General features: G+C 41.0%; 1 protein-coding gene across 2 annotated transcripts in view; it reads left to right on the forward strand.

Moving 5' to 3' along the window:
- nrg3b (neuregulin 3b) overlaps window positions 1–19,373 on the forward strand; it is a 259,587-nt gene that overhangs the window by 193,263 nt on the left and 46,951 nt on the right. For both annotated transcript variants that reach the window (XM_058621792.1, XM_058621794.1), the window contains exon 3: window positions 5,679–5,752. In XM_058621792.1, the coding sequence (XP_058477775.1) occupies window positions 5,679–5,752 (74 nt within the window). The remainder of the gene's footprint in view (window positions 1–5,678; window positions 5,753–19,373) is intronic.

Genomic DNA, 19,373 nt, shown 5'->3' on the forward strand with positions numbered 1-19,373 from the left:
CGTCTATGTCAGATCCCTTAAATCATGTTTGATATTTTTCCTCCCGCTGAAATGCATAATGAGTTCATGATGATTTGTGGCCCATAAAGAATCCATCTGATGCTCTTCAGCGTAAAAATCATCATATTATGAGCGAATAATTATAAGAGCACAGGCTCTCAGATGCACAGTGGTCAGCACCTGGGCAATAAACGGTCTAAATACGAGTACTATGTCTTAAAATGCTGATGACCTAAAAATCTGTTTTGTATTCAATTCAATTCAATTCAATTTTATTTGTATAGCGCCAAATCATAACATACATTATATTTTGTACTGTCTGTCCGTCCGTTAGCAGCACAAGATAAAAACTACTGAACTGAAATTGTGGGATGGCTCACAACAAGGGGTGGACGCAGTTCACTAACAGCAATATTTCATAGAAACTCTCTTAAAAAGGGGGGAAAAATCGTATGTTTTCAGCAACAATAATCGATTTCCATCACACTAACCTAAGGAAAACAGCTTTAAAATGACAGACACACCCCCCCACTACTTAATAGACAACAGTTTACAAGAGAATGTACAGCATTGACACACACATATAATCAGAATTTGAATACTACCCATAAGTATGTTTGTATAAGTTTCTTATACGTCAGACAAAGGCATTGCTTTACAGAGGTCGTCATCTTCCTACAAATGGAAGTCTGTTTTCATTTTGATCCAAATTAACTGTTGTTTTACCATTTTCTAATAAAAGTATTAGCCATTAGTTATTACTCGTTTACGTTTACTCATTAATGCTGCTAAATGCACATCATTGTTTGATTTATTTACAGCATTTTCGACCTCTCATCGTGTGTATATTTGTGTTTTTTTGGATGAAACAATAAAAGGGTTTTTTGCATTAGTCTTCCCCTTCGCCCACCCACCCCCCACGCCCTAAGTTAAGATATGAAATTGTGCCTGAAGGAGGAAACAATGACTTCATAATGAAACCCTTTATCTTCACCTGTGCCTTGAATATGGAACTCTAGAGAGATGCTGTCTCCTCTCTGTATGTGAGTGTGTGTCTGTGTGTGTGTGTGTGTGTGTGAGGTTTGAGATTCTAAGGGTTTAGTTCAAAGATATTTTCCACACATCAGTTGAACAGTAATGACTTCCACCATTTAAAGGTGCGGTTAGAGGGGTTTTTACTGCCACATAAGACAAAATGACCGTTTCAGCGTTCACGCCCTGCAGCTTGACAGCACTGAGAGACACTGAGGCTTCAAAGACAAAGAGCTGCCCACATTCCCTTCATTTTCAGTCACTTGTATTGTACTTCTTTCTCAAAATAGATCCCTAAAACATATTAATACGTCCTGTAATGCAATGTTTTTCCTTGACATGTGTTGAGCTCAGCTATTTGGGCACACTTCATATTCCACAAACCTCGAGGGGAAGAAGGAACTTGGGAAGATTATTGCGTAGCCAAAAAAATCCCCCTTTCACTCTCCCTCTTTGTGAGCGTAGGAGAGTTCCAACACGGTGGGCAAAGCAGGCAATTGCCGGGGGGCCCCCAAGCTAACAGAGGAGGGGGCCCTCAGGAGCAGCCGATTATATTAGTCAACCGCATCAAACCCGTTAAACTCTATGAACAGTTGTGCACAACAGACTGCAATGACATCATGTTTGGAAACACCAGTAATGAGGCCCCATGCCACTAGCTTACAGCCAGAAGCTTCATAGTTTTAGAGTGAACCAAGAAAGTGAAGGCAACAGTGTAGAAAAACTAAAAAGGGGGAAAAAAGAAAAAGAAAATAGACAGTTGTAATAGAGATTCTGCTCTCTAGAATTAATTATTTATGTTATCTTTTTGGTCTTATGTGGAGGATTTTGCCTGGGGGCCCCCAAAGTCCCTTAAATGCCCTTGATGATGAGTGGATTGAAGGAATATGATAAATCTTACTCAAGGTTGACACTGAGTAGCAGTAAACTGCAGTGTGGCTGAATCTGCTGGACAGCAAATGTATGTGTGTGTATTGAAGAGAGATTACTTTAAAAACATACAGTATATGTATTTTTGAGCGTGGAAGACACGCAGCAACTGAAAAACAGTGACTCGAAATCAGTTCCAATTATGGGATTTTCTTACTTGTACAACCCTCGTATAATAATGACAAATTTTACAAGTCAGGCTTAAGGTCCCATATGCAGAACTGGGTACAAATGTAACCGTGCGATCACATAACCGTGCGAATGTTGGATAAAACTGACATACAACATTATGTATGCATATATATAATGTATTTACTTTTGCTTTGTTCCTTGTACACTTGTAAATAACACCATTTAAACTACAGTATAGCATCCAGCAGCAATGCACCATACTAGACTTTTTATATAATATGGGTTATATTTGTTCCAAACATCTTGTGAGGCTAAATGTTGCATCTTTAGACTTTTTTTAAATAAAATAAAAAACTACTCTCTGAAATTACCCTTTTTAAAGTGGTTGTATTACTTAGCGCCACAAGGTGGTTTTGTGTATGTGAAAATGGGACTAAATGGCATTATATCACCTGCTATTCAAAGCACACCCTCTAATCTCTTACTCTGATGACACGAGCAAGTTTCCTTCATTATTATGAAAATGAAAACGGCGACGCAGCCGCATTAGCACCACCGTCGGCTTTGAGGTGGTGTGAAATTAGAAGAGTGTTTATTACTCCGGTTTATTTTCATCAGTGGCGCAGCTCCGTACCACATTATGGAGCCTTTAAGAGACGGAAATCACACGTCGCACTTGTTGAGCTGCGACACGCTGAACAAATGATGAAACTGCAGCTTGAGACGTTCAACCAAAAGAAATATGACAATCCATCACAGTTTTCACTCTGATTCGGCCCTAACCAACAACTTGTGATCTCAACTGCTGCTCCTCCGTTTGGTTTCCATAGCTGACTGGGTGTCAGCGGTGTTGTTGACGTTGTTGTTGTTGTTGTTGTTGTTTTTCCCTTCATTTCTCCTCAAGCCGCGCTGAGTAAGGACGAACGGGTTCACTCCCCGTCTGTCACTCATCCAGTACATTATCCTGTACTGTATGTGGGCTCTGCGACGCAGGTGGAAATGCGGTGGATAGATAGTGATGGACGGCGTGTGAGTGTTAAGTCCCCACAGCTTGCCAACAATAAGTCATTGACTGATGGAATAAAGAAAATATAGACAGCGCCGACGCGCGGCTCGCTCGAGTACAAGTTTATTTTCAAACGCAAACATCCAGGCAAATCCCCCCAATAGTCTCCTTGTAAGCTGTGAAAGAGCAGAGGGATGGATCGGCCCACTGAATTCATGTTATCAAAGATAGGAAGAAGAAGAAGAAGCTTAATTCCTTTTTTGAGAAAACAAAATACTACAAACTTTTTTCCTGCAAGTTGTTCTGCCTTCAAACTTTCTTTCTGTTTTCTCGTCTAAAAGTTCATTCATTCATTTGTTTATTTATTTATTCATTCATACATTTCACCAGGAGAAAAGGATTGTAAAAATCCGAGATGAGCGAGAATTGAATACTGATTTGTAGGTTTAATATCTGTGGCCTCTCTTTCTTTCTTTTTAGCACATGTTGTGTGTGCAACAGTGCTTTTCCTTCACGGCTGATAGTCCAGTTGCAACAGAGGAAGAACTAATCAGTAGGTAAATGCCTCATCGACTAAAACCCTGGAGTTTTCAAATGAAATTTGAGTATAGTTTAGACGTACAGTAGCTAAAGTCTCCTTTAAATCCCTCTGGTATTAGTAAATTAATTAGAAGTGGCATTTGAAGTGATACAACTTCATTTTTCTCCTCCCCTCTTTCAGTATTTGTATTGTTCTTCCTTCCTGGTGCTCCACAGCTGTTGGCATCTGATGTATATGCATTATCACAGAGATGTGAAAAAATGCTTTTATTTCCCCCCCTTAAATATTTCAGCATCCCGGATTCATATTTTCAGTGCGTACATTGATGACGGTCGTTGGGGATATGCAGGCATCAACAGAGCAGGACTCTGTGTTTGATGATGAAGGCAAATATCTGGACACTGCCCAGGACTTTGTTTGCATGTGGCTTCCGACTACGTGGCAGCTTCCCATCTTCAGCCGTAGATCTTGCGTCGCCTGTTTCACGCCAAGTACTTTCCATCCCAGAACCCCATTTCCTCCGCCGGGACCTGGCATTCCTGTCAGTCATGTGCTATCAGTGAGACTGCAGGCACTACTCAGGCCTTCCCCTTCCTCTTTTTCTTCCACTCTCACCCCACCCCTTGACAGTTTCTGTGTATCTCCCTCCGCCACCTCAGTCCTCCGTGAGCACTCCACTTTTTTTTCCCTCATTTACTCCTCAATTTAGGTTTCCTGTCCCTAGCTTTCTTTATTTATATATTTCTGTACACCGTGCTTGCTTAGTCCTTCTTATGCGAATGCAAAACCCAGGTGAACACTTTAATTTCTTCTTTGTCTGCTTCATTTTTTTTTTGGCCGCAATGCAAATGATGGCATCATTTTAGGCGAAGTGCATCTCGGCGTTATAGGAGAGACATTAGTCGTGAAGATTTTTAGCCTTACGACTTCAGACAGGGCTCAGGTTTCTTTTGGTTTCTATCTTACTTCATTTTATGTAATCATGGTTAGTGACATCACATGGTTTCAAACGAGGGGCCAAAGTAAAGCTACAATATATGAATCAGTGTAATATTGTCATTAAGCTCCATTGTGTTGTTCTTTTCTTCCTCCTCTGACTCCTTTTGTTTCTGGTGCATTATCGATATCACATTTTAAAAGCACACCACAGGAAAATGCTTTGAATGGGACACAAGTTCCCCTGAAATTCTACTATGTTTTGCTCAGTTTGATACAGTACGGTACATGTTTTCTGGTGTTTCAATTAGGAATTGTACCAAAATAACCAGCCGCAATTGTTCCATTCTTTGGCACCTTTCTCTCGAGGTGCCAGAAAAAAATGGTATGGTAAAGTCAGGGTGGAACTAGACAGGCACTAGCCATGACAGTCAGCTGATTGGGCGACAGAAAAACGTCACGTTTCCTCTGTTCTCATTTAAAGCTCGCCACAAACTGAGCTGCTGGGTGTCCTCCATTGTTGTCTGCTGTGTCGTTGTCTGTCATCCGTTGTCGTCACACTGCTACAACGTAACGCAAATACCATACATTATGTCCATGCCGTGATGGAAAAGCTATTTCTGAAACACTGGTGTGGGACCTCTGAAGCATCGTCCATTTTGGTGTCACAGGTTGCAGCCTTTGATTTTCTGCACAATGAGGTTCCTGAACAAACTAGTCAATATCTCCACTAGTAAACTGAATGCTATCCCTGCTGTTGCCACCCATGCGTGACAACCCAGGTGTCCGCTTCCTTGTCGGGGTTGTAAGACAATCGGGGAATTACAGGATTATGTGTGTGTGTGTGTGTGTGTGAGAGAGACACACGTCCATGTGTGCGTGCATGTGACATGTTTAGCAGCAGTTCCACCTGAAAGTAATGTTCCAGCAAATGTCACGGTGTAACTCAAACACCGCACACGACAAACCAACCACTGACAATGGGAGTGGTGTTAATTGCCTTTTCTCAGCAGACCCGCACAGGCTCGAATATCCCGTGTATCCCTGCTAATTTTAGAGTTAAATAGCCTTTATAATCACATCTCTCTCTCTGTCTTGCAGGTGTAAGGAGGGTTACCATGGACTACGCTGTGACCAGTTTGTTCCCAAGACGGATGCCATCATGTCAGATCCAAGTACGCTCTCTTTTCTTTCTTTCTTCCTTACCGTCTTTATTTTTTCTTGATCCAACAGTATTGGTATATTGATCCCAACAAGTTCATGTTGCATGACCCCCCCGGTGTACTTCTGACTGCACTGTTTCGTTAAGATAAGTACAAATCAAGTGGGTTAACCCTAAATTGATTCTTGCAGTATAGGGTCGAGTGGTCCTTTGGGTTATACCACTGCATAAGAACCAATCTCAACGGAATAGTCACTGGCGGTATTTGTGTGAGTGATGATTTTTGAGTGTGTGCACAGTTAAAAGCATTATGAAGATGTCACATTCTCAATCATTGTCTCAGGCAGCACAAGTAAAATCTCTTCAGTTGCTCTTGAAGACTTTGCGACATAAAACATTCTGGTGCTTTTAATAGCAGGAGGAGACGTTATATTAGAAGCCATTAGTTGAGTAAGGCACATTTGTTAAAGAAAAAAAAAAGAAAAATTAGTGAATAAATAGAAGACTATACACGTAAACAAAGAAACAAAAAAAATATATTTTTTAAAAATAAAAACACTTGCTATAAATAAAGAAGCAGACATCTGTGTGCTGCACATTGCTGTAATCATTTCATCAAAACATGGAATGACTGACTGGAGTTAACTGTCTGTGACAAACAATCTGGGTAATATCTGGGTATTATTGTGATTTTTCTGCACGTATATTGGGACTGCAATTTGGTTTCAACAGCTTGGAGCGTTGCCACATCGAACTGTTAGCCTCCATACGCTAATGCAAGGATGAGAACTTAAAGAAATGAATCAGTTCTTACTGTATCTTAAAACACAAAGATTACATTGCAGCCTTTGTGATTTACTAATTTTGTTATTTTGGGTAGTTGTTCAGCCGCACTGCCTGCGTGCAGAGCCAGACTTGTCAAACCAAAAAAACATGTTGAAGATAATTTATTCAGCATATCAGAATCTCACTAAGCGCTTTTTTTTAACTGCCTGAATCTTAAGTGGACTTCATGATAAACTGTGACAAACAATAGGGGCTCATTGTGGGTCTCATTGGCGTGTCTATTACATGGCTGATCATAGAATTTACAGATATTGAAACCCCCGCTTGCTTTGCCTTCCCTGTTGCAACGCCTCTGCCGATATTTTGACTTATATTGTGTCAAAGCGTAGCCTGCTATTGCTAGCTGAGTCACTCTTACAGACCCTAGCTTTAAATTAGAGTTGTTCCGATTCCGATACCAGTATCGGAAATGCAAAATAACATATCATTGGTAAAAATAAATGGTGTCCATTTGCTGTATTCGTTCATGTTTTACAGGGTTTACCTTACCACCAATGATAATCATATCACAGTCATGCAGGCGTAGTATGATATATTTTTTTTATAACACACTGGTATCGGTATCGGTACTCTGTATCGGACGATACCCACAGTATCGGTATCGGGAGGGAAAAAAATGGTATCGGAACATCTCTACTTTAAATGTTCATCGATTGGTGGGGTCTAACAATCAGTGTCAATCCCTGTCATCAGCTAACGCCTGGCAACCTTCATGTGGGGAAACTTGTAGGGAAATTTTAGTCTAGTACAGACATATATATACTGTTTTTGAATTTTCCATTTGATTTGTCAATTTCATGACATGTAGTCACACGATAATGTCGTACTAATGTCATGTGGAGATTGTTATTGGAATCTGAATATGAACAATTAATAACACAATAAAACAAATATAATTCAGTTAATAGACACAGTCAGAATGAGCATCATGAGATTGTGCTTCTTTATTGGCCTGCTCACAGTAGGTGCTGCCATGCAGATTTTTGGAATTAAACCCTGTGCATTAAACCCCCTGCATCTTTTATTATGGTCTGCAGCCTTGTTTTGCCTTAGTCTAGCTAAATTAAAGGTGAGTCCTCAGATTACTGTTGTTCACAAGAGACAATTCCCCAAGTCTCTGAAATCCCCTGGCAGCTGTGTAGTGTAGTTAAAAAAATATAAAGCAAAAGTCAGAGGTACAAGGAAGAGAAATTGGAGGCCTGGAGCTATTCCCATGAGACTGCAGCTTTACAAATTCACACAATTTTTATGGAGTGACTTTTCTTTCTGCACCAGGAGTCAGAGAGGAAACTTCACTCGTATTGCTGTGCGTTTGATGCCATCACGACCACTGGAAGTCTGTTAATGGGGTCACAAACCAGTGTCACAAAGCACTTCTTTCTAATGACACTCAACATTCCACAATGGGATTTATTTTATCTTCTTTCGGGCAGACATCAATTTTACCTTGTCCAGATCAAGAGATGCTTGTGTTGGTCTTTTAAGATAAGCGGAATCTTGTTTTGTTTTGCTTGAAAACAGACACTCAAATAAAGCATGTTTTTTTCTTTTAATCGAAATTCACGACACAGTCAATCTTGAACCTAAGATAGAAAGATGTTTGTTGACCGAATTTCAAAATATAGCAGAAGTGAATCATTTGTTTAAACATTTGGTGCATCTTTCGGAGCACTGGAGTTGAGTTTGAGAGACATGTACGTTCACAGAAATGGTAGCAAAGGGGAAAATCAGTTTGATCAGCATCGGGGAGAAAACACCTTTCAAGTAGGAAACTCAGACAGCAGCATTAACTCCCTAATCTAAAACACTTTGGACCCATCAGACCTGCTATCAACATCTGTCCTCAGTGACCCGATCGCATATGGGGAGCGCTAAGTATGACTGTTCACATCTGGCATTAAAATGTCTGATCCGATCTCCTGTGACCACATGAGCTTGGATCTGGCATCATCGCCGTTTATTCAAACACTAGCGCTGTGTTCACGAGAACAAAATAACACTTTAACTGTACAGATGTGTGTTCTGAGCTCATCAGTGTGTGTGTGTGTGTGTGTGTAACCCATTCTCTTTCCAAGAACGTCATATACCACCTTAAGTCACTGTCCCTCAGCGTTGCCTTCCAGGCGCACACGGTATCCTTCCACAGCTGAAAGATAAGATGCTCAGATCAGAGTGTGAGCCAACAGTGGATGTCCTCTAAGCCTAACCCGGAGCTTAAGCCTAAACCTAATTCTTCTTGGCCCCAACCTGAACCTCAATCTCTGACTTTTATTTTTGCCCTTCTCTGGTCTTTGCATCTAAATGTGCCACCAGTGGGTTTACATCGGGGTCAACTGAAAGCCCCCGGTGCTTCTCTTTCAGACGAGGAAGCAGTGATGGGGACGAGTCCGAGTCAAGACCGAGTCTTTGAAGGGTCGAGACCGAGTCGAGACTGTGTCCGTTGGTTTTCAAATACAGTCGAGTCCGAGTCAAGACCAAGTCTTTGAGGAAGCAAGTCCGAGTCAAGACCGAGTCAAGACCAAGACCATAAAAACATGTCAGTTTTCATATTCATGATTTAGTATCACCCCAGTTAATAATCAACAGTGAGGCCTACAGACTAAGCTAGATAGGGAATTGTTTAGAGGAGCAGTCTTAACGTCTTAATATGGACTATGCTTTTACTATCATTAAAAAAATCCCTACCATGCATCATCTTCTGCAGTGGTAGGTCTGTGCTGCTCTGTCATCAACATGTTAAGCCCACCCTAGTTAGGACATAACATGAACATAAAAAAATGCGTTGGTCTCGAGGACTCGGTCTGAAATTACAAGTCCTTCCCACTGTGGTCCGAGTCCGAGACAAGACCGAGTCTTTGAAGGAACAAGTCCGAGACGAGTCAGAGAAAGCAGAAATCGGTCTTGAGACCGACTCGAGTACTACATCACTGCGACACTACCATGTGTGTCTGTGAGGCGACTCTTTGACAGAGCGAGGCTGTATATGATGCTCTTGAATGAGGATGTGTTGGTGTGTGTGTGAAAAAGACAAGATAAGCTGATGTGAATCAGTGCTCTACTCGCACTGCTTTAACATGAAATCATAATGGCGATCAGTGTTAATATAGAGGCAGTGGCAGCAAATCAATGAACGTATACGCGCTGATCAGAATCACAATCAGAAATACTTTATAGATCCCCGGGTAGAAACTGCATTTCTTACGCCAACAGAAAATAACAGAGATTCACAGCCTATACTAAGATATAAACTAAGGTACGATATACTAAGAACAATTATATTAGACAAAAGGAAAAAAAAAGATAAGAGGATAAGCATAAAAACGGATCGGATAACATCAGCTGAGGAGGTGAACTCTAATCCATCCTGAGGATTGATTGTGTTAATGTGTTCATCTGTATTGGGACCACATGTGTCCTCAAACCATTTCCAAATGTAGTTTTTAAGATCAGATCTTAGGATGTATTCACGACAGACTGGAAGTGTTCAGACCTGCACTCGGTCCGATCACATGACCAACAGAGAGCGACAAACAACCGCTCACCCTCAAACCTACACCTGAACTTTGCATGTCTTTGGTTTCTGTGGAAGGAAATCAGAGTGCCCACAGAAAACCCATTGAGATTGAAATTGAACCAGTGTCCTCCCTGCTATGAAGAAAAAATTTACATTTTTTATATTTTACAAAAGACAAAAAAAAAGAATCTGAATGCAGTTTGAATTCCAACATTTACACCGACTATTAGAAAACAAGTTTAAGGATTTTTGTTTTTGTTGTAATTTAGTGTATGATTACAAAAAATCACCCCAGATGAATAGAAAATATTGACAAATCCGTACATGAATGCTGTTCTGTCAGCTCTCCACTCAGCACCCTGTCACCACACAAAGCTTTGTTGTGACAACAATCGTTGAACCACCGCAGGAGCCAAGTGCACCCTGGAAGATGTGATAGAGGCACCAAGCCCATTTTGATCTCTGTTGATACAGAGTAATCGAAAATCTACACAGATTACAAAGGATTTTTAGGATTATCCCGCTTTCAAAAGCCAAGTCATGTAATGACATGCAGTCATGCGTGCACACAACAACTGGGATGAGCTCCAGTGAAATTTAATCATGTGCAAATGTACATCTGTGTGTTTGTGCGACTGTTCATTTCCGCGCATGTTTGTTTCGGTCACTGATGTGACAGTCAACATGTCATCTGCCAGGCATGCTTTTCCTCCCTTTTTTCCCGTTTGTTTGTTTGTTTTCTGGAGTCAGTCTCCGTGCAGCACGCAGTCACAAATCATCCATCTTCCCTCATCCTTTGTCTTGGTATTGACTGGCCACAAAACAGCCACTCAGAGGTGCAGTTTGGATTGGATTGTGCGGGACCGCCACTCCATCATAACACACATCTTTACAGAAGTGGTAAAGACAAGTAGAGACTGTGCACATCTGTGCACATCTTAAAAGCCCAGCGATGCTCCGACTACTCTGCTGTCTGCTCAGCATTTGGAATTGAGTGAGCTCTTACGTTTGGTGCACAGTGGGGAAGTGGTGCCTTCTTTAATTGGCGGCAGGGGAGTGCAGTACAGCTGGAACTGAGCTTCTACCTGATACAAAATTTCCTTATGCCACTAATGATGTTCAGGTGGACCAGTTGTGGTCACATACACTGCATGTGTATGAAAAGTGGATGAGGTGATGCCTCGAGATTTGGGATTTGACCCTAACATTGTTACCTGCTACAACCACACTCATGTCCACTCACATGTGCTGCATTTTATTGTTTATTTTACTCTAAAATGTAACTCTTATAAATTAACTGAGGAGTATCATTTTTTCATCCACTTCCATTCAAAAAAAGTTTGCCCCCTGGTGGCTAACTGCTACTTCTCCGGGTTAACATAAAATGTTTTTGTGCCACACTGACTAGAAGGAAAAAAAAATATGAACCATATTCAATGTGATTGTCACAGAAAAAAATCGTTGGCATCGTGTAATTCTGCAAACCACAGACATGCTGCGATAACACCTCGCGATTAAGGGACCACTTTTTTCCCCCAAACAATTTGCACGTTAATTAATGGTATCACCCGCTCAAGCTGCTACGCACTCGCACTTCAATACAGACACTGATTCGTTTTACTTTTTATTACCAGTACTCTTATTCCATAATTACTCTCATTTTATGTACTTTGTTTTATCCAGAGTCTGGCACAAAAAGCACAGAGCTACGAAAAAAATAAAATGTTTTTTTTTTTTTTTTTTTTTCTCCAAGTATCAACATCCTCTCATTAAAATCACACTGTGCCACAACATAAGAACACCTCAGAATTTCATCAAAACACCACAACAGTCCACAACAAATGCTCTGCTGCTTGGCCGACACTTTTGCCTCGTACATGCCGGCAGCAATGCCTTCTCCAGTGAGAATTTGACCTCAAATACATTACTATTAGTACGAGTTGTCAAAAAACAAATGGATAAAATACACTCCTTACAAAACATAGACTTACAAAACTTACAAAACAGGGAATGCATTTTATTTGTGTGTGAACGTACAGTACATGGGAGACTTGGTTGTGATATTTGGAGCCAGACTGAAGGTGAGGAGGATGGAGGTGAGCCAGCTTCAGGTTTTACTCAGCTGATTTACCAAGAGGAAGAAGGCAAGCCTAATTTGAACTATTCATCTCCGGTAGACATTAGGCCTATAGAGTAAGAATAGCTACTCAGGATATTGGGTCCAATAGTACAACCACAAACACACACACACACACACACACACACACACAGATTGGCTCCCCACTTCCCTGCTCACCCAAGTGAAGGAAGGGATTAAGGATTTGATTCACTCCTGCCATTGTCTCTTCCACCTGCCAGACTCCTGCCACTTAATCGAGCCAAAACCATCTGAACGCGATGCACAGGTATTCTCCAAACTTGCTCAAGGCTCCCGCGGGACCTGCCGTAAACGATTCCACGGGGGCTCTTTGGCTTGCCAGTGCAAAGGATTAGAAAGCCTGCACATATTATGATTGGTGAATGTCTGCGGACAAGGCAGCGCCAGAGGAAGGGATGTGTATCAGCGATGTAATGACATCATCTGCACAGACTGTGACAGCAAGGGCGATTTAGAGAGGGAAAAGTGTGCCTTGTTGCCATGGGCAATCACAGGGAGAGGCTTGAATGGATAATACAGATCAGGCAGCATCAGTGAGGTGCTGCATTTCTTTCCCCCGGCCTCGCCAAGTGTTTGTCTCACACTGACAAAAAGCACCAAGTAAGAAAAATGTGGCTCGTATTAAATGTGATCACCAGAGGAAGGAACGTTGTTGTTGTTGTGGTGGAATTCTGCAAACCGCAAATGTGCATTTGAACTTTTGTTTGGGCACCTTGAGAAGCACCTTGTTAGGGTTTTAGGTCAAATCGAATTATTTATTCTTTAAAACATAGCACATGCACTGGGCGTATCTGCACCTGCAGTTTCTTGACAGCAAAAATAACATTTACACACAAAAAAATCCAGTCACTAAGTGTCAAAACCGGTGATTTGTTCAGGTTTGTTTTTTTAAAAGTGCCAAAAGACATAAGAAGTCCCTCAGGTCGTCAGGCAGGGTGTCCCAATTATTTGCAGAAGCTACAGAAATAGCCGACTTCCCACATTTAGTGTGATGAAATGGTATAGAACAGTCTTGTATAGAAGATATATTTGAGCATCTACTGGAATTTACCTGGCAGGTGTAAACAAAATCACATAGTGAGGAGGGGCCAATATATTTAAAAATCATAAATCAGAGAACAATGGAACATTCTCAAAGCTGTTTTTCAGTAGGAAAATCCATTCTATTTTTTTGGTTTTCAGAGTTTGTTTATACGGAGACTTGAGGCATCTCATGGGGGTTTCACAGAAGCCTGTCCCAGCAGGTGATACAGTGAGACATTTGGGAAAGGATCATAGGGTGTATAAATATTTTTGGCAGCAGCCAAAGAAAAGACAGTTTGATATGTCTAAAATTTACTAGATCACGCTGCGCCAACGTCTTCTCCGTAAAAATTCACCGGGATGCCCTCATATTCACATTTGCCAAAACAGATATAATATGCGACACATATCTAAAAACGACACGTCGGGACTAATGTTTTGGGGGAGGTGGTGTACCCGCATTAGCCAAGACATTTCCAACTCTCTTTAAAGCCGCATAAATATGTATTTCTATTCAAGGAAATAAAGTTTTGGTTTTTTATTCATTTTGGCTGCACTTTAATGATGAAACAACATGTACTCGCTTATATACTCTACTTTGTATTATACAGACTTCTGGTTACCACCATAAAGCACATATGTGCAACCCTATTAGTGTACTACACACAACAAAAAACCCAAATTGATTGGCTCTGAACTGTACTAATCATTTCTCTTTGATAGCTGAGTAGTTCTGAGGATGAGATCTTTACCTCTCAACCTGCTATTTTGGAACAGAATCGATATAAGAAGTGAGGCATTGCTCTTTTCCAAAAGGTCAAGCCTGTGGGCGTTCGCCACACACAAAAATCACACTGAACTCAATGCAAGCGGAGTTCTCATTCAACTTTTCTATGTGCCGTGTTTGTTTTGCACAGCGGCAGGTGTAAAGAAAAATGCTGAGGGAAAAATAAGAGCCTTGTCAGTGATGGAACAGTCGTAGTAGATTGTGCATTGTCAACACTTTTGTTCCTGTTTTGAAAATTGACCAACCCTGGTCTCATAGCTTCTACTTCTACTGCCGTGTGACAGGAACTCCATTCCACCTGTGATGAATTTCAACCCTGACAAACTGTGTTGACTCGGTGTCTGAGGTGCTCCTCCTCCTCCTCTTCTTCACCTCGCCCGCTCCCTTTTGTCTCTTGTTTCGCTCGCACAGAGATTCAATCAGCGTATGCCAAAAAAAAAAATCTAATACCAAAATCTCTCCCCATCCATCAGTTTAACCATGCATCCAGAGATTCCTCCATCCATCCATCCATCCTTATATACATCCATCTGTACATTCATTTGGCAATTGCTTTCTAAATACACTAGATCTTCACACGGATCATCTCACAGTGATTCATGCATTGGTGAGATTTACTGTGTGTAAAAAAAACAACAAAAAAAACGAGTGACATCTAATGGTGAGACTGCAGACTGTAACAGACGCAGTCCTCCTCCACTCGCCCCTCACTTTCCTCAGCGTGTCAGGAAACTATGGATGGCCTTCGCATACCAAAGAGGACGTCATTGTTCTTCAAGATACAACTCGCTCAGTCTGAATGGTGGAAACACTGCAGTGCACGGTGGCAGAGTCCGTGAAGCAATGTGATGAAAACATACTGCACCTGTACAAGCACACATTTCTGCCAATAAATCCCTCCCTAAATGTTGCACATGCACTACGTCTTTATTCTTTGGGCAACCGTGTTACTCGCTCAAGTTCTGGCCACCTGAGAGAATAATGAACTCCGAAAATAATACGGCAGAACGGGGATTTCAGCTCCTCCACTGACGCCATCGTCAAGGCTAGAGGCTGATGATGTCTGATTTAAAAATTACAAGGAGAGAGAAGAGGTGAATTTGAGACATGATGAATCAGAATTCATTCATTCATTCATTCATTGTCGACTGCTTTATTGTGCTATTATATGAGGGTTACATGGTCGCTGGAGCCAATGCCAGCTGATATAGGGCGGAAAGGTGGGCTACACCTTGGACAGGTGGCCAGAATTGAATTGACTTGGGAAATGAATAGTGATTCTCTTACCCACCTATATGTTGTGCACGTTTTAGTTAAATTTTAGTTTAATTACTGAATGCTGAGTAAGTACCTCCCATCTACTACTTTCTTGTGTTCTTCATTATATCGCGTTTTTCCCGTTCCTTTACGGCCCATTTCTACAATTACCTCTGTGCGTCTTTTGCAATTTTTTTTTGTCGTCCCATTAATCGGGGAAATAATACTAGTAATATTTCATATTAATATTTTCGTATGTCCACCGAGACTTTTGACTACTTGAGTTGCCGGAGAGCTTGAATGAAACATGTCACATCCCTCAGCAGGCCAGTGGGGTTAAGCCGAGCGCCTGGCAGTCAGTTTTCGTGAGAAACTTCAACGTCTTCCTGACTGACTCTATGCTGCCCCCACGATTCCCAGTGGTATGGCTCTGTTTCATCCGTCATCATAAGCTCCCCTGCGAGGTGCACAATGACGGACAAAATGAACGCAAAATTATGGGAGAAAGGCATCGTCAGTCTCCATATCCGTCTTTTAACTCATCCTCGATTTTTCAGGAGAAGAATTCCAGACTCCAAATGAACACTGCACCGTCCTGTCCCATTGTTGGTCCAAACACTAATCAGTGCTCATTACTCTGTTTGGCCTGACAGTTACACAACAGAACAACAGGACAGCCTCGAGCCCCAATATCCAACGCTACTTCAATCAGCGTTGTATTATTTATTATTTACCACGGAATAATGAGTGGATTCCATGCAGCGGTAACAATCTATTCCCAGTGACACCGTGTAACCTTTCTTCCCTCTCTGTGCTCTTGTTTCATGTTCTTTCTCTATCTCCCACTCTCCCCATTTTTTTTTTTGTTCAGCTAATGTTGTTGGTCAGGATGAGGCAGTGGCACTCTCACATCCTGACTCATCTGCTGCTACACCAACAGGAGATAACTCTTTCTCCACCTCCTCCTCACCCCCTTTTTTTTTCTTTTTTTTTTTTTTCCTATTTCTGAAAGCCTCTTATATCCACTGCCTTCAAGTCTTGCCTCAGTGCATTAGCTCACCAGCTGAACCTTCAAATGCCAACAACTGAAAGCCCCATGATCAGTGTCGAGGAGTAGCCGAGTACATGACATGAAAACACACAGTTTGAAATAAATGTTAATAAGATTGCAGTTACGTTCATAATGGGATGAGTTATTTTAAAGCGTTAACAATTTTTGAATTGCAGATCAGTCTGTTACTCGTCACCATTATCTTCAGCACAGTGGCAGGTCTAAGTCTAAGATTGGGCCTGGAAAATCTCCATGTTTTGCCTACCACATACTTTATTATAAACATAGTAGGAGATTGTCTGGGTCAGAGTACAAGAGGAAAATGCTTGTAATATCCAGGTGCTGGCTCCTGCTTTGAGCTTTTTCTTCCTTTTCTACAGTGAACTCACATGAATTTACTCAAACATTATCTGGAAATTGGACAATTTCAGGAAAGTATATCGGGGCGTTTTTGCATGTCTGAAAGCAGCTAATCAAATAAACCTCCGATTCAAGAAAGACCAACCATTTACAGTATGCTGTCATTTCTATCCAGTAATGCATTGGTTCTCAAAGTGGTTTATGGACCCAAGGGGCAACGTGACCCCGCAGTTTTGGGCTCAGCAATAAATAATAAATTGTGAAAAGCTGCTTTATTGGCAGGACAATCACTGAGGAAATAGCCAGGATTCTTGCATGACTGAAGAGAGACTGAGCTGGGAAAGTGGATTAAGTGTGTCAAAGCACAGATCTACACTCTGCTTTGAACACAGCTGTGACTGCAGTGAATTCTGTGAGGTCAAGGACGTTGTTATTGCACAATTAAACGCGTGCAACCTCGCCTCACGCGCCGCTTTATCACTCTGAGTCTGCGACTGTGCTCTTGTAGTAAGTTTGTGCAGATTTCATGGAGAGCTTTTAGGGCATGTGTGGCTTAAAGGGGATATAATGTACTATATGTGTACAGCAGCAACCTTTAGCATGAAAAATTAGTACTTCGAACTGAGTAGCAGAGCGTTGTCACCAAAGTCTCCAAATCACGGGGGGGAAAAGGAGCTGTTTTGAACTTTCTCGCTGCTTTTTCAATGACACTCTGCTGCAGACCCTTGTTTTTCTCTTCTCCGCTGGTTGAGGCGGTTTTTAATGGGATAATGGAGCTTTTAGATTTGGTAACATTCCGAATATCCAAACCCAAGTGTTCAAGTAACTGTGTCGAGTAACTCTAGTGGCAACCCATTTGTTGAAGTGCCATCAGCTGAGCAGTGGGTGGCACTGAAAGCCACCAATCATTAGATGGATGGAGGGATAGATAGATAGATAGATAGATAGATAGATAGATAGATAGATAGATAGATAGATAGATAGATAGATAGATAGATAGATAGATATGCAGAAAATCATCATCTTTAACCAAAATAAAGACATTTCTTAAGTTTATTGCAAAAACACATTGATTAGATTGGGGTTATGGAAGAGTGTAGGAAGGCTGTGGGGGGAAAAAGACATGGTTAAAATTGCCTTTTGTTTTTGTCTTTTTTTTCCCCTGATGAGTCACTCGGGTGAAAACAAATTGTTTCATGGATCTAATTCATTATTTCTTTTTTTAACTCTAATGACTGTGAGATGAATAAAGTATCTATCTATCTATAATGTGATGTGAAAATGAGAAGGTCCAGAAACAAGCCTCGCCTAGAAAGGGACTGCTGGGTTCGGGCTGCATTCATTCACAGCGTTACATGCAACACTCATATAATACAGTGTTGAAGTCTTGCAAGTATTAAAATGTGTTTAGGCACTTATTTTGTCTTCTATTGCTCTTTTGAAGAGCAATATCATATTTCGTAGGTCCTAAGCACACATATGGCTTCTGAAAAACTATTTGGGCAAATATACATATGTATGTATATATATATATATATATATATACATATATATGTACAGTATATATAATTAATGCTGACATTGGCATTGAAGAGATTAGCACAGCTAATTTGTGCAGAACATGGGGACATTCAAACAAGAATGAATGTCTTAACTGAATGATTAATGTATTTGAAGATTTCAGTCTTGTCATCCAATTTGGCTCCTATTATCGGTGCAATCATGTAAATCCCTTCCACTCATTAAGACTGTCAGTCTAAGAATGTCAGAGAGCGGACAAACTTTGTGATCTCTAATGAAACTTTACCTTAAAAGGATAAGGGTCTTTTGGTTGTTAAATAGTTCCAACTTTTACAATAAACCACATATTTCCTCGAAGCACATCCCTTGTTTGCGTGGGATAAGCCCGTGGAATTACTATAATCTATTTATCCAGCTACAATATTTATTTGTCTTTAGCTTTTCTGAAGCTCATTCCTCTTTAAACAGATGAAGCCACTGCACTGACAGATTTCCCCGCGGTGCAATCAAAGTGCAACAGAGAGCAGGTGCTATTTATTTAATCATTGTTTATTGTATATCTGAGGGCTCTGGTTGCTTTTTTTTTGGGGAACAATATATCAAGGGCTTGGCAAGGCAAAATCTTTCTTTAAAACTGAGACCACCTCTGTCAAAGAAAAAGAGGGGGAAAAAATGCAATTACTGGTAAGGAGCTCCATTTTAATTTAAATGAGATTACATTACTGTGACATGAAAAGGAGGCACTGTCTGGAGTGTTTCCTCTGCAGTGGCACTGGGAGGAAAGATTTAACTTTGACTTTGTCAGGACCAGCAGTCCTCATGGAGCTCAAAACCTGGTCCTAATGAGACAGGAAGTCATTTCTGAGTAGCTGGGATTGATTTGATTTGAATAGTGGTTCGGTTAAGGTTAGGGTTATAGTCATAAACTGGTTATTGTTAAGGTTTAGGATAATGTTTGTTCAGTCCAAATGAATGGAAAAAAATAAAACAATAGCTGCACAAACCTCTGTGTGTGTGTGTGTGTGTGTGTATTCCTGTGGGTGCACATGCATGTGAACGTGTGAATATTGAAAAGTTTTATGCTCAGAGACACGGGAGAATAATTATTGCAACGCCT

Source organism: Solea solea, chromosome 21 (assembly GCF_958295425.1).
Source record: "Solea solea chromosome 21, fSolSol10.1, whole genome shotgun sequence".
NCBI lineage: Eukaryota > Metazoa > Chordata > Actinopteri > Pleuronectiformes > Soleidae > Solea > Solea solea.